This window comes from Lathamus discolor, chromosome 3, assembly GCF_037157495.1.
Source record: "Lathamus discolor isolate bLatDis1 chromosome 3, bLatDis1.hap1, whole genome shotgun sequence".
Lineage (NCBI taxonomy): Eukaryota > Metazoa > Chordata > Aves > Psittaciformes > Psittacidae > Lathamus > Lathamus discolor.
Window position 1 is genome coordinate 64,981,960 of NC_088886.1, and position 24,903 is coordinate 65,006,862.

General features: G+C 38.3%; 1 protein-coding gene across 3 annotated transcripts in view; it reads right to left on the minus strand.

Moving 5' to 3' along the window:
• The window catches only part of COL11A1 (collagen type XI alpha 1 chain), a 168,760-nt gene that overhangs the window by 135,642 nt on the left and 8,215 nt on the right, over positions 1-24,903 (minus strand). For all 3 annotated transcript variants that reach the window (XM_065669577.1, XM_065669580.1, XM_065669579.1), the window contains exons 2-4: positions 16,876-17,043; positions 10,054-10,267; positions 7,444-7,606 (exon numbers count right to left, since the gene is read on the minus strand). In XM_065669577.1, the coding sequence (XP_065525649.1) occupies positions 7,444-7,606; positions 10,054-10,267; positions 16,876-17,043 (545 nt within the window). The remainder of the gene's footprint in view (positions 1-7,443; positions 7,607-10,053; positions 10,268-16,875; positions 17,044-24,903) is intronic.

Consider the following 24,903-nt stretch of genomic DNA (forward strand, 5'->3'; position numbering starts at 1 on the left):
CATTAATCTTTCAGCTGTAGTTAAAAAATTAAATGTATTACACAGAATATTAAATGAAGCGATCATAAATCCTGTCTGCAAAATTCTCTGGAGCTGATGTTAACAGCCAGCATCTTTTGAGTCCAGATTGTTCATTTTAAATGTAAATACAAACAATTGATTGAAAAGACCATTCCTTTTTTTCTTGGGAATATTGCTTGAAAATGAACTCCAATGAATTACCAGAGATTTGCTTTCTTTTTCTTCTCCCTCCCTGATTCCAAAAATAAGGAAGGGAAACAAGGAAAATAGAATTATTTACTTTGGCTCATCAAGTGTAATTTTAGAAATACTATAAGAAAACATTACTTTTTAGTCTGACTGACAGTAAACATTAAGTGGGTCACTAGCACTTACTAAAGGTGATGTATAATGGGAATCATTCTGGCTATGTCTACATTGGTTAGTGTTGCAGCTCAACAAGATTGTACGAAACAGAGGATACTGATGGCACATCATTCATGCTACCTGTCTTTGGGGGAGTTTTACTTTGGGCTAGCTTCAGTATTCTACCTTTGCTGTACAGCAATTCTGGTGAGGCTGTAAAAGCTCTACCCATTCTGCTCCTGCTACCTTCTTCAGGGAGTATGCACACAGATGGATGGCCTTTCTGCACCTGCATACTAGCATCTTCCATGTTTACAGATATGTTGAGGGCTGGTTACTCACCTGAAAGGACTTCTAGATTAAATCAAAGTACTATCACTCTATCTTCAGCTGCTCACTCAGGTTATTTAAAGGAATGCCATGTTGTATGGAAGTGTAGGAATTATTTTTTCATGAAAACAGGTTGATGTCTATAACTGAAATCTAAACCCTTTATTAACAAGGATTACTGCAAGGATTTGATCTCATAAGCTGTGTGCAGTTACAGCTTTCACTGGCTTTAAACGAGTCATATACATCATGTTTTTTCTTGTTACACTCATTTACAGCACAGTGCCTAAAAAAAACATTGTATTGGTCTGACATCAGGGAGTTTTGAAAGAAAAAAGTCTCTATAAGAAAATATCTGCATAAAGACTCTGTTAATTGCTAACTTATTATGAAATACTTATTATAAAAAGCTATTGTATTGTTCACACCAATAGTATTAAATGAGGAGTGACAAATCCTTAAAGCTGGCAAACAATAAAAAGATCCTTGCTATTCACCAAACATTTCAGCTACAAACATATTTCAATTGATATAATTCAAAATTATTTTACTAGATGCCATGTACCAACATCTGCAGCACCTGACTTTTTTTTTCCTTTTTTCTTTTTGTATGCTGTTTTAAGGAATTCTCTTCTTCACAACAAGCACTTACAAACAAGCCCTTTGCATACTATGCATTTGAAAACACAGAAGAGCTTAATTTAAATGAGATATGTGAAAGTTTGAGATATACTAGGTCAGTCTTTCATAAACAAGCATTTACAAATTAGTCCCACTGATATCAATAGATCCACTTCAGTGAATGAGTGTTTAGCAGTGTAAATGAAGGTCTCCTAATTTGGCACGATGCCATAAAATCTCAGATGAGGAGCAGGCTCAAAACCGAATTTCCTCAGAAGATCTTTCTGAGAGCATTACTAATGAATGCGTCTTAGCTTTAACACCAGAAGGTAAACTGACTAAGGAATATTATGTTTGTTGAATACATAAAAAATAGGAAAGCAGTCATTTCTCATGCTCTAAGGGCACTCATCAGGCTTTTCCTTCTTGCAGTCATTATATACCTGCTTTCTGGACACCCAGCATGCTTAATTACTCGGAAATTATTGATCATCAAAGCAATCATGTTAAACTGATTAAAATGTATACATTTAGAATTTCCCGGTGTATTAGAACATATTCTTGTGTTAGCAATAGACAAAGGTGGGAGAACTGTCTAGAAAACAGCAGATAATATTAGGAACAGAAAAGTAAAAACAAACAAACAAAAAGAAACAGCCAAGAATTTAATTTGTATTGTTGTAAGACAAAATTAAAATAAGAGTTAGAAACAAAGAAGTGCATTTGATCCACTGCGATTTAACACTTTCAAAATAAATTTGAATATACTCCTCACAGGAGCAGTATTTGTTCTGAAGCTTCTAAATGAATTTTTCACATGACTATATTAGAGCAATATAACTGAAGAAGTAATTCTTTTTCTAAAGATACAATGAAGTTATCAGGAGGTCAGAATAATGTCATGTTAACAGTATCTATTTCTGACTCCTGTGTATGCAGGAATTCACAGGTGTTTAGATGTACCCTAAAAGAACAGGAATATATGATGTATCTAATGGTTTACACCGATTCTGGCAGTCCTCAATTCTGCTTTCAACAGGAGTGAATTACCTTAATGACGCAACTCATTTTTGTGCAGTTGTGTTATGCTGTATTAATGAGTTCAGCACCAGAAGAAACCCTGGCACCTTCAAGTACTAGATCACTGAAGCCTAAGGTTTCATTATAGCAAATGAAAGTTTCATTCAAGCAAAGGCTCTGACCACACCACCCAAGTCTTGGAAGGCAGACACAAGGACTGGGAGAATGATGACCCTAGGCCTACTGTAGGAGAGGAGCTGGTTCAAGACCATCTTAAGAACCTGAACGTACACAAGTCCATGGGACCTGATGAAATCCATCTGCGGGTCCTGAAGGAACTGGCAAATGAAGTTGCTAAGCCACTGGCCATCATATTAGAAAAAGCATGGCAGTCAGGTGAAGTTCCTGATGACTAGAAAAAGGGAAATATAGCCCCCATTTTCAAGAAGGGGAAAATGGATGACCCAAGGAATTAGAGACCAGTCAGTCTCACCTCTGTGCCTGGCAAAATCTTGGAGCACATTCTCCTGGAAGGCATGCTAAGGCACATGAAAAACAGCAAGGTGCTTGGTCCCACACGACATCCTTGTCTCTAAATTGGAGAGACATCAATTTGATGGATGGACCATTCGGTGGATAAAGAACTGGCTGGATGGCCGCATGCAAAGAGTTGTGGTCAATACCTCAATGTCCGGCTGGAGACCAGTAACGAGTGGTGTCCCTCAGGGGTCGGTGTTGGGACCGGTCTTGTTCAACATCTTTGTCGCTGACAGGGACAGTGGGATTGAGTGCGCTCTCAGCAAGTTTGTGATGACACCAAGCTGTGTGGTCCGGTTGATATGCTGGAGGGAAGGGATGCCATCCAGAGGGACCTCGACATGCTTGTAAGGTGGGCTGATGCCAGCCTTATGAAGTTTAACCATGCCAAGTGCAAGGTCCTACACCTGGATCAGAGCAATCCCAGGCACAGATACAGGCTGGGCAGAGAAGAGATTCAGAGCAGCCCTGTGGAGAAGGACTTGGGGGTGCTGGTCGATGAGAAAATGAACATGAGCCGGCTTCAGTGTGCGCTCGCAGCCCAGAAAGCCAACCGTATCCTGGGCTGCATCAAAAGGAGCGTGACCAGCAGGTCAAAAGCCTGCCCCTCTACTCTGCTCTTATGAGATCTCAGTTGGAGTATTGTGTACAGTTTTGATGTCCTCAACATAAAAAGGGCATGGAACTGTTGAAACAAGTCCAGAGGAGTCCACGAGGATGATCAGGGGACTGGAGCACCTTCCGTACGAAGACAGGCTGAGGAAGTTGGGGCTGTTCAGCCTGGAGAAGAGAAGGCTGCGTGGGGACCTAATAGCAGCCTTCCAGTACCTGAAGGGGGCCTATAGGGATGCTGGGGAGGGACTCTTCGTCAGGGACTGTAGTGACAGGACAAGGGGTAATGGGTTAAAACTTAAACAGTGGAAGTTTAGATTGGATATAAAGAAGAAGTTCTTTACTGTTAGGGTGGTGAGAACGGGTTGCCCAGGGAAGTTGTGAATGCTCCATCCCTGGCAGTGTTCAAGGCCAGGTTGGACAGAGCCTTGGGTGACATGGTTTAGTGTGAGGTGTCCCTGCCCATGGCAGGGTGGTTGGAACTTGATGATCTTTAGGTCCTTTCCAATCCTAACTATTCTATGATTCTATGATTATGGTTACTACAGGTTCATTTTTTTCCACATTTTGAATTTCCATTCAGTTTGCGGAGCCTGAAGAGTGCTCCACAGTTCCTGTGATCAAATCACTGGCTTATTATGACTAAAACCATCATTATTACCCAAGATAAAACAGCTCAAGTGATGCATGGATACAATATTAATCCTTCTGACAGTCTGTGCTGTGAATTCCAACAGGTCACTATACACTCCAGTATTGTTATGTGCTTCCTACATGTAAGCTAATAAAGGTAATAATGTCACATGGAAATTCTCTCACAGACAGAATAACCAATTTTATGTCTTAAATATTTAACATTAAATAATTAAATCTGATGTCATGGCTCAATAAAATCTTTTCTGGAATTCCTTGCACATAGAGTAAGACACATTTTGCTATCTGTTTCTTTAATGCCTGTTGCAGTCTCGAGATGTATCAGGGTTCATAACCCAGAAACACTACCAAGGACAGCCTTGGAACCACCAAACATCACTCTGTACTACCATGAATGAAATAAACAGAACGTTTAAGACACAACCAGAGGACTCTCAAGCACAAGTCGAATTTCAGGGAACAGCCCCCAAACTCTACCAGCAGCAACTAAAGGATGGATAAAATCTCATGAATGAAAGAAAAAGAATGCTGTTTAGAGAGTAGAAAAACATCAGACAAACTCAAAAAGAACTAGATTATGTTTGGCTTGGCTAGACTTTGAAGGACACATAGCATTAAAATCATATATGGCACAGTACTTTGTGTAAGCTTTGAGGGACATCATAATTTCAACATGCACATTTCTAGCTAAAGATTCAAATAAGTCAGCATAAATGCAAAGGTACCCATGGTGGCTGTACAGCAAAAGACAAACCAGAAACCTATTCTAAAAGAAAAGACTGTAAGCTTCTAATTTAAGAAACTTCAGACTAAATCTAAACCCCCAGGCATTACAAGAACATCCTTACAATAACGTAACCGATTTCTCTGAATAAAGCAAGAGAAAAGGGGCAATAAGTTAAGTAAGAAAACCTAATCACTGAAGGAATACAGAAATGTACAGTGATGTTACAAATTATAGTAGTGTTGCTGGGTTTACTGCAGAATGTTTAGATTTAGCCTGTAAATGGACTTCACAGACAGCTGCACAATTTGTTATTTCTTTTCTGAGTCAAAAGCCATCTTTCTTCTTATGGTGTCTCGGCTGGAACTGAAGCACTGACTTGCCACATCAATGTAGATTTCAGAAAAAAAAAATTGACAGAGGATCACTAGCTTCTTTTTATGTTCTTCAACATATGACAAAACCCCATGAAGTATTTTTATTTAAGTCACTCTAGTAAGTTCTAGCAAAGTTATATTCATTCTATTCATTCATTATATTCATATCTTCATGTTTGTTGACTTTACATAATTGAATGTAGGGTTATTTTGAGGGTTTCTTCAATCAATCTGGTAAATCTGGTTTTTAAGTACCAATTTCAACTTGTTAAGCAAGTCATAATCCAACCTTACTGACTCTTTCAACAGTTGCTAACCAAGTAATACTTGCATTCTATCACATCTCTTCTCCTCTATAGGGCTTGAAAGGGCAGAAAGAATTGTCTATACAACTGCAAAACGGATGGATCCAGGAAACTATCCCTGAGGAGGAACTGCTAGAACTGGAATTATTTCGCCATAAATAGTTACTCTTTTTATGACTCAAAGTTTCATCTTTCTTTCTCAGTGGCTAATAACTTTTGTGACAGAAGAATGACATAGTAGGAAATCTCCAGAGCTATATACCCTTTTATTTACTCCTTAGCCTATGCTCCCTCTGTATTCCCATGGGAATGGACTTAAATTGTTCTTTAACAAAATTTCTTTCTGAGGATTTTCATCATCCACTATACTTATTTTCAAACAGCTCAGTACAATCATTTCAGCACCTATGAAACTCCAGACAAGGCTTTTTATTTAGCAATTGCACTGACTAAAACAAACTAAATGTTAATGTTTAGTTATTGCACAGCTCCTTCCAAGACAACTTTTAAAATGGTTACAAACTTTGCAAGAACGAACCAGGGCCTGTTGCCTTAGTTTCTATTAGAATCTAAAATCACTTGTAAAACACTAACAATATCCCAGTTTATCTACTTTTTTTGAGGTTTTTGCTGAATTATTTTTACTTATGCATACGAACACTGCACATATTTTGACAAACATACGTACTGTGGGACTTGGTTTCTGACCTATGAAAGAAATACAAGGGAAAATTGAAAGTAATTATCCCAAGTGGCGACAAAAATCCTTGTCCCACCTGAGATAAAGCATCTATGGAATTCACCTTCAAATGGAAAATAACTTCCCTCAGATGTGTAAACTCTATTGCGGACCACAGATAAATTAGGCTGTGAATATCACACAACACACTGGTTGATCCATTTAATCATGCCAGAAATTTCCCCATTCAAAAGGCTCATGTTTCATCATGACCATTGATATGAAAGATAACAATGCCACAGTGTTAACACTCAGAATTCATATTTCCTCTCTTGATACTTACACTGCTTCTCAAGGATATACTCTGCTTAAAGGTAGGATTACAACTCTGGATATTTATGGAGTACAGATGTCCTATATATGAAGTAAGCTAACTACTGATCTGTATTTTCTTATTTTTCAGCTTTAACTTAAATTTGACTGTTTTGGCTATTGTATAACAATATAAAAGAAACTCAATATTGCAGATTTAGAGAAGCTTCATTATTAGCCTGTAAAAATAATCGTTGACATAAGGATTCTACCCAGACAGGCCTCATGATTGGCAGTCACATACTTCCTTAGAGGCACTTTACCCTTCCTATATGTACTTCTTGGCCAGTAAATGATGGAAACATATATGTCCTTATTGCCAAAGTATGTTCCAGTTACTGGAAAGAGTAGTAAGTGGGATAAACAATATAATGGATTCATATTACATAGAAAACTTTCCAGGTCTTTCTCCCCCTCTCTCAGATACTGCTAACATGCACAAGTATCTGTATATGTTTAAGAGAGACAGAAGTAAAATGATTCGGTACCGTACTACTCAACTTTTCCAGAATAATTCTGCTAAATATCTCAGGTACCTGAGTATTAGGCAGAAAGAAAAAAAACATGCAAGCCCCTTCCAGATACAGCAATCTAAAGGTCAGAAAAATGTGTTATATCTTCCAACAATAGAGACACTTCCCTGGTTTACTTTTATTTCATCCTATCCTACCAGGTTCTATAAATCAAAGCTTCTACATTATACCAGCTTTTGCCCCCACCCAAAAAAAACAAAAAAAAAGCAAAACAAAAAAAAAAAAAAACCCAACCCCAAACATTCTGATTTTAATTAAACATTTCACTCAACACAGAATCACTCAACTCCATCTGCTCAGTACAGATTTTTACCTCAAAAACTTCTTCATCCAAAATCCTGGTTCCAAAGACAGTGATGCCATTGGTGTCCACAACTGTTTTGTCACTTCTTTCCAGTGGTTTTGTAGATTTTTTGTTACAGTCAACAATCATTGTAACGCTTTTTTTCTCCACACTAATAGCTACTCGATGCCACCTATTAAAAACAGTCCAAACAATTCTACTGCAATTTCTGGTTTTAATAGGTCATTGTATTCTTACCAGAACAGTTTATTGTAGATTGCACACCAATCAAGTCACAGAATTTTAATGTCTCCATTTCCTCCTTTCATAGATACACAAATGTTTTGTCTATTTACTGTGTAACTTCTGTCACTTAGTACAAAAGAACAGTACAAAAGTTCTGTCCTTAGTATAAAGGAGTTTGAGCCATAGCTCATTGTGACTATCCTATGTAAGATGAAGTTCAAGCTTCTCTGAAGCTTTACCCAGAAAACATCTGTAAACTCGAATTAGGAGCAAATGAACTGTTTACATTTCATTAGATTGAGCATCTGACAGGAGATTTGTTGTTTGTTTATGAATGTGCTTAATTGTCCAAATTACTTGAGGAATCACTCGTGCTAATATAATTAATCCAGCACCTTAGTCTTTGTTATTTACATTTTAATCTTTGTTTTCTGTGATCAATCACAAAATTATTACCATGTTCTTTTGCTTATTTGAATGCATCCTAGAGCTATAGACATTTTTCAAAGATGTACGACAGTTCCAACACATATGCTTCTCCAGATACATATACTTACAAAATTCTTGCCACTACTCCTGTAACAGTGAGAGGCGATTCAGAACACTGACAAACGATTTTATTTTAAAAACATCTGAGAACAAAGTTTTTTTACATAGTTTGCCCAACTATGCTATGCTCTTTATGAGAATTTATTATCATGACAAACCACATTAATTTAGTGAGCATCTCTACTACAACAACTTAAAATATCAAATAGCAAGAACAGGCTACCCTGCAATCTACTAGGGAGCAAAACATGACAGAATCTTTGATACACCAGGGCAAAAAATGGCAAAGAATGTCATATTATGGTAAGAGGAAGGCTGGAATCAAATTATTTCAGTTGGCATTGGTGGCACTAAGATTCTCTACATCAGAGAGACAGCTTAGATCACTGTTTTAAAGAGCTTCTGTGTATCAAAAGAAACACCTTGAAGCTAATGGAATCTGACTGCTAAACAGTATCACTGAGCCAGAACTGTAACTCCATGTTTTCTCTGGAACACAGTTAAACATTATCATTATAAAAGCAAACTGTCCATGCATCCTCAGGCACATTACTCTCTTTACACTTTTTAAATATATCTCATTTTGAGATGGAAGATTGTTGTCCTAGATCCCTCATAAAATAGCTGAGTCAGATGAAAACTGTCACTCTATCTTTTGAAAGCATGTAGAAGCTGACAGCATGAAATCACAGCTCATTGCGCACACGACTGACTCCAGTTGACTTTGAAGTTGTACAGTCTCACTGCAGGAAACTCGATCAAACCAAATTCATGTTGATTTCTTCATTTTTTATCAGTTTATCAACATTTTGGGTAAAATTCTGAATTCCACGTCAAAGCGTTGTTATTTAGATGAAGCCAACAACATCATCAACAACAACAACAAAAGTTTGTAACTTTGTATTATCACTGCTTCTGCTACAGAAATGCATCAGGTTTAGGTTTCATGGCATAATTCCATTCTCTGGTAATACAAAGGCTAGAAGACAATTACTTTTTTCTCTTTTTCATCCTTTACTGCTTTACAAACGTATAGCAATATAGATTAATTTCCGCCCTTCCTTCTCTACTGATATTTTTTTCTCTTTTTATTTTGCTTTAATAACATTTCTTTCTGTGTGTCTCTGAAAACTCTGACTGCTCTTCCTGGACTGCAGCACAATGAGTAGAAAGACTTTAAAAGAGCGAATGTTTATTTACAAGCACCAGAATGACATTCCCAGAGAATGGCTGCTTGTCTACAAAGGGAAGTCAGGTACAAAAAAATTAACAACTGCATTAATAACACAATAGGTGTTTGAGATTAACTGCCTTCACGGAAGGCACAGTATAAGTCCTTGCAGCAAAGACTAACTGTCCGTCTTCCCCTCACTTCCTTATATACAGCCATTTCAAACCATCTTACTTATCTGCTGTTTTCGTTCAGGGTAAGAGAAATTTTACGCTCTCTTGTTTTCAGTAATCCTCTCACCTTTAAATGGACAAGTAAACCCTTCTAGTGAGACAACTCCTTGATTTGTTTTGAAAACAGTTTCTTTTTATATTGCACAAGAAGAATCTTCATAGGTTTAGCTTTGGTGATTTTATCTTCTATGATCGTTTCTTCACTCTTGATTTATAGAATGGCAAATATGTACAGTGGTTTGGCTTTATTTGTAGATGTATACACCATCGGAAGCTGGAACTGTATCCTGCTGCAAAGGTACTCTGATTTTGTACCACAGCAGTCCAATTAACTGGAAACTAATGATTTATTTAAATATTTCAGGTAACTGTTTGTAAAGACCATAATCACCTACACAGTGGTCTGTGGTAGTATTTTTCATCTTAAAATTTTACACTTACTTGCCATCAGCAATGTTGACAGTCCTGAAAAGCGGATAGTCTTCTGGGGCAGGTTTTCCATTTTGGTCTTCGAATAGGAAGACAGGTGATCTACCAACTTCAACACCTACTTGCTGAATTCCTTGCTCATTGTAGACAGACAGAAGGAAGGACTGGATCCCCTTTTTAGGTTTTACTGTCATTAATATTGAAAAATCTTCTGGAAAGTCTCCCCCTGTAAATAAAGTTATATACAGTTACAAATTCAGAAAAAAAAAAAACCCACTCTTTAAAGATTTGCATTTTAATATAAGCACAGAGGATCCCTCATGCAAATTGTTGTGGGTTTTTTAATTCTCAAAAATGAAAAACATAAACATTGAAAAAATACGTACATAGATTAATTTAGTAGGAGATTCAGGCAAAATCAAAGACCATTTCATTTTCATTTATTCCCTAATGCTTTCTCTTTGAAATAGCAATTATATATCAATTGTTGTTTCAAACTTTACAACTAAACACAATTGAAAGTGGATATAGCTTTCTCACAAAGGAAGGACTGAGGTTTGTACTCAAGACTGCTCCTGTTGAATGTGGTGATAAATCTGCATTTCACTTGATGTGAAAGTCTATTAGGCTTAATAACCAATGAAGTGTAAGACTGAGATTCTAAAATTCAGAACATGTATTGGCGCTGTGTGGCTTGGGCTTCAGCTGCAATGTGACATGCAAGAAATAGAGGGATAAGAATCTAATAATGTTGGGAATTAATACCATTGTAATTCTGTGTGCATTAAAGTGAGTAAAATATTCTTAAACATTTTAATAATATAATAAGTTTTAATAAAATAACATGTTATATTTTTGTAATTAATGAAAGTATGTAAAATTTTTACATCAAAAGCTGATTTAGGAATTACTTCTTCCAGTGGAGAAAATTGTTTCCAAGACAAGTCTTGTGGGAAAATTCTCAGGAATCTAACTTCTTCCGTGAAGACAAGCTACTGATGGCATTAACTCTTGATATACAATATGAAAACAGAACGCATAAAATCTTCATTGCTCTTTAAATGGCATGCTACTCTTCTAAAACAGAAAATCCCTAGCCTTACACTCAGTATACTGTCTGCTGCAATGTTGGCTTATGTGCTTTCTACCATCTTTATTAACTTTTTTGCAAAGGCTGTTGAAACACTGTAGTAATAACAGGGCTTGTTTTGACATCTTATTTTGAAGGATCAGAACTAAATAAATGGAAATTATTTAATTTACTCTGGTGAACCTTTGGTCAAGCTTTTTAATGACAAAAGCAAAGCTGCTAGTTTACAGTTTAAATTAAACTGTATAACTTTTATCATCTGAGTAAATAGATGACAGTAAGAGGAAAAGAAAGAGAAAAGATGACTGTCAACTAAGGCCAAACAAATTAATTGAAAGGCACTGTCTGCACTGTTAAGCTGAAAAATATGTTGAAAATGCTTAATGCAGGTGATAGTAATTCAGCTAGTATGGACATGTGCTCTTCAAACAGATAACATTCTCTGAAAAAAACCTGGGAACTTTCTAAGAAAGGTGACCAAAAATGATTCATGTGCCTTAGTTCAGTAGTTTCTCTTATCACTGCTGTAACTATATTCCCAAAGGTTTTATAATTACACAGTGTAGGTGTAATATATGTAAATTTCCTCCAAACATGGTTTTGATTTTAAAAGTCAAAAATGAATGACATTCTAACATGCAAAACTTTATGAATTTCTATATGTATGCATGTATAGAGTTCTTGGACACATACCTGGAATAGTTATCAAAGTCTTTTCGACTACTTTCAAATTTCTTGTTTACTGGTATGGTTGTATTTAAACAATTACCAAAAATAACAATTGGAAGGAAAATTGCTAGAAAAATCTTTGTGTGTACATATATACACATATATATGAGTTGTCATTCCTGTCATTCCTATATGCTTTTGTAAAAGACAACTAACAGCACATAAACAAACAGCACAACAAAAAACTAAGCAGTTATTTTTCCAATCATAAAAGGCCTTCCAGTCAGTGAAATCTGGGAAGCTAATAAATACTGTTAGATCCACTTTTAAAAGATGGTTGTATTGATGCTCCCAGCTTTTGGGATTCAAAGCTCCCTTTGAGCTACAGTAGCTGAAAGAATACCTATGCTTCCTGATGAGTTACAGGAGTTAGATGAAAGCAAGCAAAGGATTCATTACAATTTCTATTGTTTAGCTAAAATGATGTCTCACCACTTGGACTTATCTTGGCTATCTTTTCTTAGTCCCTCCACTAGTATACAGCAGTAAGAACAAGGAACATGATCACTCAAGTATCTTTAAGAATAATCTCAGAAAGAAAACAAGGATTTCGTGCAGTGGGGAGATGATGCCTGTTCTGCAAGATTCAAAAGGAAGTAACGACCATAACCAAAAAACTGTTTCTAGATTCTTTACTGAGGTAGAGGCTAGCATGACATTTTCCTGCATTAAACAAAGTTTTCTGGTGGCTTCTTTTTATACCACATGAGCAGCGCTTTTTGTCTCCTGTACACAGAATTGTTGCAACAGACTGGTAAATTCAAGCAAACTCATTCCAATTGTAAAGCAGAAACTGAAAGCATTTCAGAAGAGTACCTAAATTAAGGCATTCAAAGGCTATAGAAATTTAGATGCCAGCCAGCAACAGGAGGTACTTACTTGTTCTGGCATTCAAGAATCATATGAACAGTTATTACTGCAGCTGCCAGATCTCCTCTTAATTCTAAAATTTGAGTCAATCCACAGTCCCAGACTTCCAGCTCTAGACTCTCAGGCTTTGATTTCAGCAGTTTAATCTTATGTCCAGCTGTATTTGAATGCTTATTTTTAAATTTTTTTTGTTGCCCACTTGGCTGCAATGACACCCATTGTAAACTCAGAATATAAAGGAGCCAACTTTAATACACTGTGCAATTTGGGCAGTCTTTCACAACCATGGATCATTTTTGCATTTTTTTAAAGAAAGAACAGCTGGTATTCGGCTAACCTTATTTAGGTAAAGTAGTAATTAATTATACACACAGTCACACTAACATCAGCAAGACACTGCAGACTGCAATGTGCCTTTCAGTGAATGGTATTTTCAGCCACACAGCTCTGTTAACTATAATGCAACTGTCCCAGGTTCAGCAGTAGCAGTCATTTTTCTCTTTTTCAGTAGCTGGTGCAGTGCTGTGTTTTTGACTTTCAGCCTAGGAACATCACTGATAACAGCCACGTTATAAGTTGTTGCTCAGTAATGTTTAGTCTGACCAAGGACTTTCTGAGTCTCATGCTCTGCCAAGGAGGAGGGGAAGCCAGGAGGAAGCAGAGACAGGACACCTGACCCAAACTAGCCAAAGAGGTATTCCATGCCACAGCATGTCATGCTCACTATGTAAACTGGGGGCAGCTACCCAGAAGGGGAAGATCACTGCTCGGTCAGACTGGGTATCGGTCAGCGGTTGGTAAGTGGTTGTATTCGCTTCCCTTGTTATTTCCCTTATCATTATTATTATTGCTGGTAGCAGTAGTGGTTTTGTATTATACCTTAGTTACTGGACTGTTCTTATCTCAACCCCTGGAGTTACATTCTTTCAATTCTCCTCCCCATCCCTCCGGGAATGGGGGTAGGAAGGAGGGGGACTGAACAAACAGCTGTGTGGTTTCTGAGTGACAGGCTGGGCTTAAACCACAACAGCAACTAAGTGGAAATTGCGTTAAAGTATTATAGAATCATAAAATAGTTAGGGTTGGAAAGGACCTTAAGATCATCTAGTTCCAACCACCCTGCCATGGGCAGGGACACCTCACACTAAACCATGTCACCCAAGGCTCTGCCCAACCTGGCCTTGAACACCGCCAGGGATGGAGCATTCACAAATTCCCTGGGCAACCCATTCCAGTGCTTCACCACCCTTACAGTAAAGAACTTCCTTATATCCAATCTAAACTTCTCCTGTTTAAGTTTCAACCCATCACCCCTTGTCCTATCACTACAGTCCCTAATGAAGAGTCCCTCCCCAGCACCCCTATAGGGCCCCTTCAGATACTGGAAGGCTGTTATGAGATCTCCACACAACCTTCTCTTCTATAGGCTGAACAGCTCCAACTTCCTCAGCCTATCTTCATACGGGAGATGCTCCAGTCCCCTGATCATCCTCGTGGCCCTCCTCTGCACTTGTTCCAACAGTTCCATGCCCTACTTATGTTGAGGACACCAGAACTGCACACAATACTCCAGGTGAGGTCTCACAAGAGCAGAGTAGAGGGGCAGGATCACCTCCTTTGACCTGCTGGTCACACTCCTGTTGATGCAGCCCAGCACACGGGTGGTTTCTGGGCTGCGAGCGTACACTGAAGCTGGCTCATGTTCAGTTTCTCTTCAACCAACCCCCACAAGTCCTCCTCAGGGCTGCTGTGAATCTCTTCTCTGTTCAACCTGTAGCTGTGCCTCGGACTGCCCCAACCCAGGTGTAGGACCTTGCACTTTGCTTTGTTGAACTTTATGAGGTTGACACTGGACAGCTCTCAAATGTGTCAAGGTCCCTCTGGATCCCCTCCCTTCCCACCAGCATGTTGACTGCACCACACAGCTTTGTGTCATCACACACTTGCTGAGAGCACCTCAATCCCACTGTCCATGTCACTGACAAAGATCATAAAATCATAGAATCATAGAATGGTTAGGGTTGGAAAGGACCTTAGGATCATCGAGTTCCAACCCCCCTGCCATGGACAGGGACACCTCTCACTAAACCATCCAACACAAGGCTTCATCCAACCTGGCCTTGAACACTGCCAGGGATGGAGCACTCACAACCTCCCTGGACAACCGATTCTAGTGTCTCACCACCCTAACAGGAAAGAATTTCCTCCTTATATCCAATCTAAACTTCCCCCGTTTAAGTTTTAACCCATTACCCCATGTCCTGTCACTACAGTCTCTGACAAAGAGTCCCTCCCCAGCATCCCTATATGCCCCCTTCAGGTACTGGAAGGCTGCTATTAGGTCTCCATGCAGCCTTCTCTTCTTCAGGCTGAACAGCGCTAACTTTCTCAGCCTGTCTTCATACGGGAGGTGCTCCAGTCCCCTGATCATCCTCGTGGCCCTCCTCTGGACTTGTTCCAGCAGTTCCATGTCCTTTTTATGTTGAGGACACCAGAACTGCACACAATACTCCAGGTGAGGTCTCACAAGAGCAGAGTAGAGGGGCAGGATCATCTCCTTTGACCTGCTGGTCACACTCCTTTTGATGTTGAACAAGATCAGTCCCAACATCGATCCCTGAGGGACACCCCTTGTTACTGGTTTCCAACTGGACATTAAGCCATTGACAGCTTTTTGCGTGCAAGCATCCAGCCAGCTCTTTATCCACAGACTGGTCCATCCATCAAACTGATCTTCCAGCTGAGAGACAAGGATGTCATGCAGGACAGTGTTGAATGCTTTGCATAAGTCCAGGCAGACAATGTCAACTGCTCTGCCCCTATCTATCAGTTCTGTAGCTCCATTATAGAACGCCAACAAATTGGTCAGGCACCATGGCCTTTAGTGAAGCTGTGCTAGCTGTCACCAACCACCTCGTTGTTTCCAGGAGAATCTGCTCCAAGATTTTGCCAGGCACAGAGGTGAGACTGACTGGTCTGTAATTCCCTGGGTCTTCCATATTCCCCTTCTTGAAAATGGGTGTTATATTTCCCTTTTTCCAGTCGTCGGGAACTTCACCTGACTGCCATGATTTTTCAAATACGATGGACAGTGGCTTAGCAAATTCATTTGCCAGCTCCTCTCCTACAGTGGGCCTGGGGTCTTCATTCTCACAGTCACTGCATCTGCCTTCCAAGACTTGAGTGGCATGGTCAGAGCACTTGCCAGTGAAGACTGAGGCAAAGAATTCATTAAGAACCCCATCCTTCTCCAAATCCAGGGTAACCAGTTTTGCTGTTTCCTTCTGGAAAGGGCCCACATTATTCCTAGTCTGTCTTTATATTACTACAAAATAACGTATGTTTCCCCCTTTTAGAAATCTGGTATGATATCTGTATGATTTCTACTTTGAAAGACAAAAAAGAAAGTATTTTTCTTCCCCAATATCTTCTCTGTATGTTTGTAGACTGACTTATTCAAATTCTACATGATTTATCAAAGTAGAAAAACTAAATGTTCCAAGATTTTGGTTTTTTAATATCCTTATTATCATTTTCCCCCACGGTCTGAGTCAAGTGATAAGTGGCAGCAAAATAACAGAAGTATCCCCTCCATATCCAAAGAATATTTTCCAAAGTGTGATTGTTTAATTTTAGAGAAATTTGAGAAAAGATGGAATCACATTACCTGCTAGCCACAACTAGCCTTGTTTAGTCCCCCAAATACCCAGATGCTTTTAGGTAATTCTTAACAGATGGTACTTTTGCAAATGATTTTGCAATGGCCAACCACAACGCATTTCTACCACCACAGCACTACTCCAGGAAATACTGCTTTTAAATGGACTACTGAAACCGGAGGAGACTTGCCAAAGCCACCAAATAAGCTTTCCATCAGATACCATCATGAAACAACAAGTAATACAACTTCCAGGCCAGTTCTGCCAGTGACACAGAAATTGATGAAGGTTTATAACCGAAGCCAATAAAACCAGATTCACTCAGCAGATAAAAAGCATGTCCTGTCACCCACGTGCATGCTCAACTCTACAGATAACAGAAATGTTTTGTGGTACTGATGACAAACTATATGCTGTGCTTTAGACACCATAAAAACACAGGCAGTAAGATAATTCACCAAAGTAATAACTTTCTGACAATCTTACCTGGGTACAGCTGCTTTGTTGGGGCACTCAGCTGTGCAGTTTTTGAAACTCTGTAGGCTACATCTGATCCTTTTGAATCCCTTCTGTTTGTGCAAAATCCTGATGTTCTTGATACTCCTTCTGGTAAATTGTGAAATTCTAATGCTTTTAGCACATCAACAGGCTCAGCTGACAAAGAGAAAAAGAAAATAAATTACTCATCTTGCATCTCTACAGTATTCAGCCTCCAAAAAGGGTATCGATTTCATTGCAAAAGCGTACATTTAATCATAGCAGTAGCTGCATCCTATTCTGATTTACTGAAGATTACTTCTATGCTAGAATATTATTTTAACAGGATTGTTTATTTTAAATATATGAGAGTTTATCCCATCCTATTTAATTGTTACAATCAGATTTTCAAACTACTTGACTAAACACTGAAAATCTTTTTCCCAAAAGCAGAGAATGTACAAAAGTTTCAGAAGCATTTAGCTACTAGCAATCTGCTACCGGAAACTTGATTATTGTTAACATTAATATATATTCTGATTACATATGACTGTTTTTGCCGATACAAAGTGGTAAGGAAGAAGCTAACCTTTTTTCTCACCCCATTAAAGAAAAATGTACCTGCTTTGCCTGCAAGGAATGAATAGACTGAGTAAGTCTTTCATTATTTCCAAGTTAAAATTCAAATGGACTTCTTTTGTACTTTAGAGCCCAACTACAATCAGGTTGTATTTATGCTCAATTTAAAGTTGAAATCCAGAGCTGCTATTGCACTCATACTGATACAAGATTATATATATATATTAAAAGATCAATTTACATAAATATATATATATATATATGGAAAGCCAACAACAAAGCCTTAACCTATAGTAATTCACCACGGCAAAAGGGCCAAGTACTGAACGGAGAAACACTTCAACAGAGGCAGTAAGAAAACATAGTTTGCCTAGTGCACTATCTTTCCTCTTACAAAAAATAAAGGTGTTTATTCTCGTACTTCATATAGATAATGGCTTCACTAATTTATTTTTTTAGTGGAAATAGAATTTCAACAGACAATTTTTTCACTGGGACTATTCTGCAGTTTTCATGTTGGCAAAACTTTTCTGGAAAGATAATTTTTTCCACGATTTTCATAGTTAAAGCTGAGAAATGTGCTTGGTAAATCTGACCCCTCTTCATGTTTTTGAACTGCACTGTGGCATTAACTATGGCTCGGCTATTACTCATTTTATGTATCAAAAAACATCAGCTTTAGGCCCAAAATTCACTGTATGAGAATATTCAACTATTTGCAAACAAGTGAAAGAGCAAAAACACAGACAAAGCGATATTCTATTTACAGTCACTGATGGAAACATCTGTACCTTTTCTTACTATTTGTACAGTTGCAGGCACTGTTACTATTTTTTCATCAGTTACTATTTTTTCATCACTGCAGTATCTCAGAAGTCACTTTAGTATCAATAACAGATGTGAACAAAGTCAAGTTTAACTAGTCAAAGTCAAGTTTAACAAGTCCTACTCATCTCCTGGCATTGCCAAATATGAAGAACTCAACTTTGTAGTAAAACCTATTTCTGAATACCTAAAGTATATCTTTAAAAACAAAATCTGAAGTTTTCTCAGTCAGCCTAGAATGCACATAACTTTTTTTATCTTAAAATACATTTACAAGAAAATGTTTCTGAGCTTCTTTATTTTTTCTCCCATCATGCAACTTCTCATTCCCTTTTTCCATCAGCTGGTGATGGATTGAATAGCCAGTGTTTGTTGCAAGCTAATCCATGTTGAACCAATGAATTTATTTCAAACCAACATCCTGCAGATTCAAGAAATTATGTTTAAACATTCTCAAAAGAAAAGTTTCAACAATGGGCGAATTTAGAAACATTAATCTTACATCTCTGTTCAGTACTGACTAAATAATTTTAATGGACATAATGCATTTTCTATGGGGATTCCACACAGTTCTAAAGTTACGCCCATACTGAAAGAACTGCCACACTTGTTTATCTGGTAAGCAACGGCTATTTTTGCAGTACCTATCATAACTGGAACCAGCAAAGCAATGAAGAACCAGTCACTTTAGAACAGCCATCAGTAAAAATTCCAAATTGTTGTATAAGTCAACCACTGTTACATTCCTTTTGCCTTTCTTTTCTATAACTTGTACCAGATTCTTTATTATTTTTTAGAATAATGGCTGTTCTTTGCCTGGATGACTGGGAGACTATTCGCCCATAAACAAGATTATTTATTACTCCCTCCTACTTCTGCTGCTAAAAACCTTCCAGACAAGAAACAATAGGACAATCTTCACACCACAAATTTAATATAATAAGAACAAACATTTTGTTAATAGTGCAGAGATGATATTTATTTAAAATTTTTAAATATTTAAAATAAAAAAATAAAAAATTAAAAAAAATAAATAAATTAAATATTTTAAATATTATTTAAATATTTAAAATAAAATCTAAAATAATTTGACAAAATGCAAGATTCAGACCCCGAAAGTGGGTCCCTTCATGCTGGTGGTTATGGCCACACTGCACTGCTGCTTGAAGGCCACCTCCTGCAGGCAAGCCAGACAAAGATGCAAAATAACCCTCTGAAAGGAAGCCTGTGTTCATCACTGCAAGCCCAACTGAGCTCTCCCACAATCAAAAAGCAAGTTTCCACTGTGCTACCTTCCCACTGATTGAACCAACTGCAAGGATCATTAATCCCACTAAATATTATAGTGCAAAATTCAGCAACATACATTGTCCTCAATTCAAAAAAGTTAAGAAAGACATATGCAAATTTCACTGCCACTGAAAGAATATACAGTACTAACTAGAGGAGAAGGGTTTAAAAGTGCTGGGATTTCTGGAATGGCACAGAAGTATTCAAATATCTCTCTTTAGCAGGCAGAGCTGTGTGAGGAAGGAACTTGAGTGTCCTAGTATCTTTCAAGATATCTTTCTTTCTTCGACAGGCTGAGAAAGTTGGGGCTGTTCAGCCTGGAGAAGAGGAGCTGTGTGGAGACCTCAGAGCAGGTTCCAATATCTGAAGAGGGGCAACAAGGATGCTGGAGGGGGACTCTTCATCAGGGACTGCAGCGATAGGACAAGGAGTGGTGTGCTTAAACTGCAACAGTTAAGTTCAGGTTAGATATGAAGAAGTTCTTTCCTGTGAGGGTAGTGAGACCGTGGCACAGGTTGGGTCAGGTTGGACAGAGTCTTGGGCGACACTGTCTAGTGTGAGGTGTCCCTGCCCACTGCAAGTGTTGGAATTGGGTGATCTTAAGATCTTTCCAACCCAAACCATAGATTCTATGATTCTGTGAAGATACCAAACTGTTAACCATTTAGCTCCAGCATAACTTCCTGGTTCTGAAAAACACAGAAGGTAAAGCAAAAACAAACAAACAAACAAACAAACAAAAAAAAAGCAGTGTAATGTCTCAAGACCTGAAATAACTTGTACTTTGCAATATTTAAAATTGTAGAGCCAAATTCTGGTCTTCATTACTGTGGTATGACTGAAGTACTCATTCAGTCAATGAGCTTTCCATATTTATAGTGGTATGTATAAGAACATTTGGTCCAGAGCATTTCATATTAACTATAGCTCCAAACCCATGTTTATTTTTCCTTTGCTTTCCCTTTAGCTTTCTTCCATCAGAACTAAACATGAACCTTAGGGGAAAGAAAAAATGCATTGACACAAATATGAAATCTTCTAAGCTAATTTAAATGTTACTAAAATATATGTAAAAGCATGTTAACGCAAAAGAAGAAATAAAAAAATAAAAAAAGCCACTTCTGTCAGCATATCTCTGCTGAAAATTAAAAATAATTCAGTGGAGTTTAGTAGTTGTAAACTGGATCTCAGATCACACTTCTACACTGCTAGGTTAGGACAGAATATCCAGAGTCAATTACATGAGCGAAATTACATGTGTTTGCTGTTTGGAGAGGAGGAACATGCATATAAAAACTGATTTCCAATTTTGGTTAGCATTTTCAAGCCTAGACTTCCTAAATATATAACAACACATTTATTTTAAAGGCTATGACAATGCATTTTAGTCAGTGAATAAATAACTACATCTCTCAAAAATATAACTCAATTCTAGTTTGGAAGAGAACCCATGTAAGACTCTAGATGACATTTCAATCATATATTGTCAGCAAAAAAAAACCACATAGCTTTCATTTCATGATCTCCAAACTGAAATAAAAATCGGTGCTATATCAATCTTATTAATACTGATATTGATACTAGACACATGAATCAAATTCTGATGCCTTTTTACTGCATTATACCTAACAACTACTGCCATTGTTCAATACGGTTTTTTCAGGAGTCAATTAGAAGCTCATGGTTTAAGCCCAGCTGGTAACTCAGAACCACGCAGCCACTCACTCACTCCCTTCTTACCTGCACTCCTGGTGGGATGGGAAGAAGAACTGGAGGAATAAAACTCCTACAGGTTCAGGTAAGAACAGTCAAGTAACTAAAGTATAATGCAAAACTACTACTAATAAGAGTAACAAACTAACAAAGGGAGAGAATATGAAACTAAAAAGGGGAGAGAAAAAAAACAACAAAAAAACAATAAACCCAAGTGATGCACAATGCTATTGCTCACCACCCACCAATCGATACCCAGCCCTACCTGAGCAGCTATTTGTCCCTCCCACGTAACTCCCCCCAGTTTCTATAACTAGGCATGACGTTCTGTGGTATGGAATGCCGCTTTGGCTAGTTTGGGTCATGTGTCCTGCCTCTGCTTCCTCCCAGCCTCCTGTGCCCCTCCTCACTGGCAGAGCACAAGACTGAGAAGTCATTGATCAGACTAAACATTACTGGGCAACAGCTAAAAACATCAGTGTGTTACCAGCATTGTTCTCAGACTAAAGTTGAAACACATCACTGCACCAGCTACTAAGAAGGAGAAAAATAATTGTTACAGCTGAACCCAGGACAAAAGTGAAAACAGCAGTTTCATTTCTGATACAATGCCATAAACAGCACTTCATATACAAGATCAGAGGACTTGCTTCCTCCACTTCCAGACCCATTTGAGCTAGAATCTGTTATGGCTCTCCATTTCTCTTGATGCATATTATCTATGGAGGAGGTTCTCAGATACCATAATGATATAGGTTATGGTATCAGAGAAACAAGAGACTGAGAAACTGTACATAATGCAGAAACTGAAGTCCACTGGATGCAGACTGGACCGATGACTTATTCAACATGTGACATCAAGTCTCCTTGCAGAAAAGATGACCTCAGTTTTCAGTATAAATGCTTAGCATTTCCACATCTCTCTTGGGGAATGTTTCTTGTAGGTGACCACATAACCCTAGGTAAAAGGATATGCATTACTAGACAGGGACAAGTTTTATTAGATGCAAGAAAATTTGCAGTTGAATGGTCAAATCTGGTTCAGAACATTTGGATTTATTTAAATGCAGATTATAATTAAATGAATACTGTTTAATTACACATTTTTAGTTTATAAAATACGCAATTTGTCTGTAACTGAAATCATGGCAAACTTAACTTAGTAATAGGCAATAAAATTTCTTGTTTGTGCTTCAGCAGCCACCATTAAAATTCTGGGCTGTGACAAAGCTCATCTGATCCTGTGAAGGCAAACTGCACAGAACACAAAAAAAAGATGGATCCACAGTGCATCTAATAGCAGCAATGTTACCTTCAGAATTACACCAGCAGCAATCATTTTGATTTGAATTGAATTTTGATTTTGAATTGAGTCTGGCCAGGGATACCAGAGATTATGGTCTAGTGTGAGACATCCCTGTCCATGGCAGGAGTTGGAACGGGATGATTTTAAGGTCCTTTCCAACCCAAACCATTCTATGATTCTATGATTTTGGATAAAAGAGTAACATCTACATATTATCTTTAGAGCTACAATCACACTGTAGAGTTACTTATTTTAATCATGTTGTATTAATGGAAATGTTCTGATTTACAATGTATGCTTTTCTACAATCTTCTAGCTGATGACCAACTGCAGCAATGATCCAAACCCAAAGAAGTTCTCCATATAGTCTTACTCCAATAGCATAGATCTACTCAAATCCATCTAGTATCATTAATGCAAAGGCTAGGTATGTAAATACTAAGCCATTCACACACACTGAAAATGGAGCTGCATTGTTTCACATAAGTAGAATGTTTTGTCCCATATCACTCTAAGCAGCCAATGGGTATGTCAACAAATTTATACTTAAGCATATGAAACACTTGATCTCCTGTTTCTTAGCACACTATCAACTTCCACTCACAGTATCTTACTAGTAAATTAAGTCTGTTGCTGTCACAAGCCAATTGACAAATTCTGTGTTGAATTCATTTCATTGATAGACAATTACCTGGATGCTATTTTACTAGAAATTTTGCAGCAAAAATTTCTGCATACTTGTTAGTGCTTCCTCAGAAATTCTTTTTTGACTTACACAGGCTAGTGGGTTATCAGGCAGGTTTCTAACCACCCTTTCCTACAAAAAGCTGTATTGAGAAGCAGTTTATGGGTCAATTCCACGACAACTTTCCCATTACTGTGTATTTCACACAGTACTTCCTGTCTTACTCATTTCTTAAGAGGTCAGACATCTAGAGTGATCTTACCACAGATACATGCAGTGATACTCAGCAGCCTTGGAACATATACAGATTGAAAAGATATTAGTCACTGGAGTTCTTTTGAGTGAATTTGATTACTCCTTAAAAGATAACCAAGGAAGTCAGAATGGTCAACTGTCCTTATCTAAAAGGTTCCTCACCTTCAATTTTCTTCTATTCTACACAGAACACGCTGCAAACCACTTAGAAGCTGCAATGAGAAATTAATATATAGCCCTGAACCTTTTTAGATGGGCTATACCAAACTTCTCTTTCATAGAATCAGCTAGGTTGGAAAAGACCTTTAAGATCATCAAGTCCAACCATTACCCCAGCACTGCCAAGGCCACCACAAACCCAAGTCACTAAGGGCCTCATCTACACGGTGTATGAACACTTCCAGTGATGGTGACTCCAGCCCTGCCCTGGGCAGCCTGTTCCAATGCCTGAGCACCCTCTGAGGAAGGAATTGTTCCTCAGCTCCAATCTAAACCTCCCCTGGTGCAGCTTGAGGCTGTTTCCTCTTATCCTGTCACTTGCCCTTGGGAGCAGAGACCAACCCTACCTCACTATAACCTCCTGTCAGGCACTTGTAGAGAACGATAAAGTCACCCCTTGAGCCTTCTCTTCTCCAGACTAAACCCCCACCCAGGTCCCTCAGCCGTTCCCCATCACACTTGTGCTTCAAACCCTTCACCAGCTCCATTGCCTTTCTCTGGCCCTGCTCCAGCACCTCAATGTCTCTTCTTGTAGTGAGGGGCCCAGAGCTGAACACAGGATTCAAGGTGTAGCCTCACCAGTGCCCAATGCAGGGGCACAACCACTGCCGTGGCCCTGCTGCCACACTGGTGCTGATACAGGCCAGGATGCTGGTGGTTTCTTGGCTGCCTGGGCACAAGCTGCTCATGTTCAGCTCTGTCAATCAGCACTCCCACCATCAACACCTCTTTCTATGAACTGTACAGCAAAGCAATTTTAGCCGCAATTAAAGGTGCTGGGTGACTAAGGACCAAACAGTTCAAAACATACTTTTATTGAAGATAGGGTATAGACAGGAATCAACCATCTGCATTTTCAGAAGGAAGAACTTCACTGTCAGGCCTCAAAGCAAAACTCTCCAGGACTGACAGGAAAGTGACTGTGGTAACAACTTCTGGTTACAAAATTAATTCTCATAAGAAACTGTTCAGGGGATGACTCATTTAGACTACAATATTTTTTCTTTCTCTTCAAATACCTAAAAAAGCATAGAAGTTGAAATCCTATTAGATTTAGATTTTGATCTGGTAATTTCTCAGTCTTGGTCTCTTAAGTTTACGAGAGCTCAGGCCCAGTTAGCCTTGCCTACTTTAAGGCTAGGTTCACCTACATAATTTGTAAGAT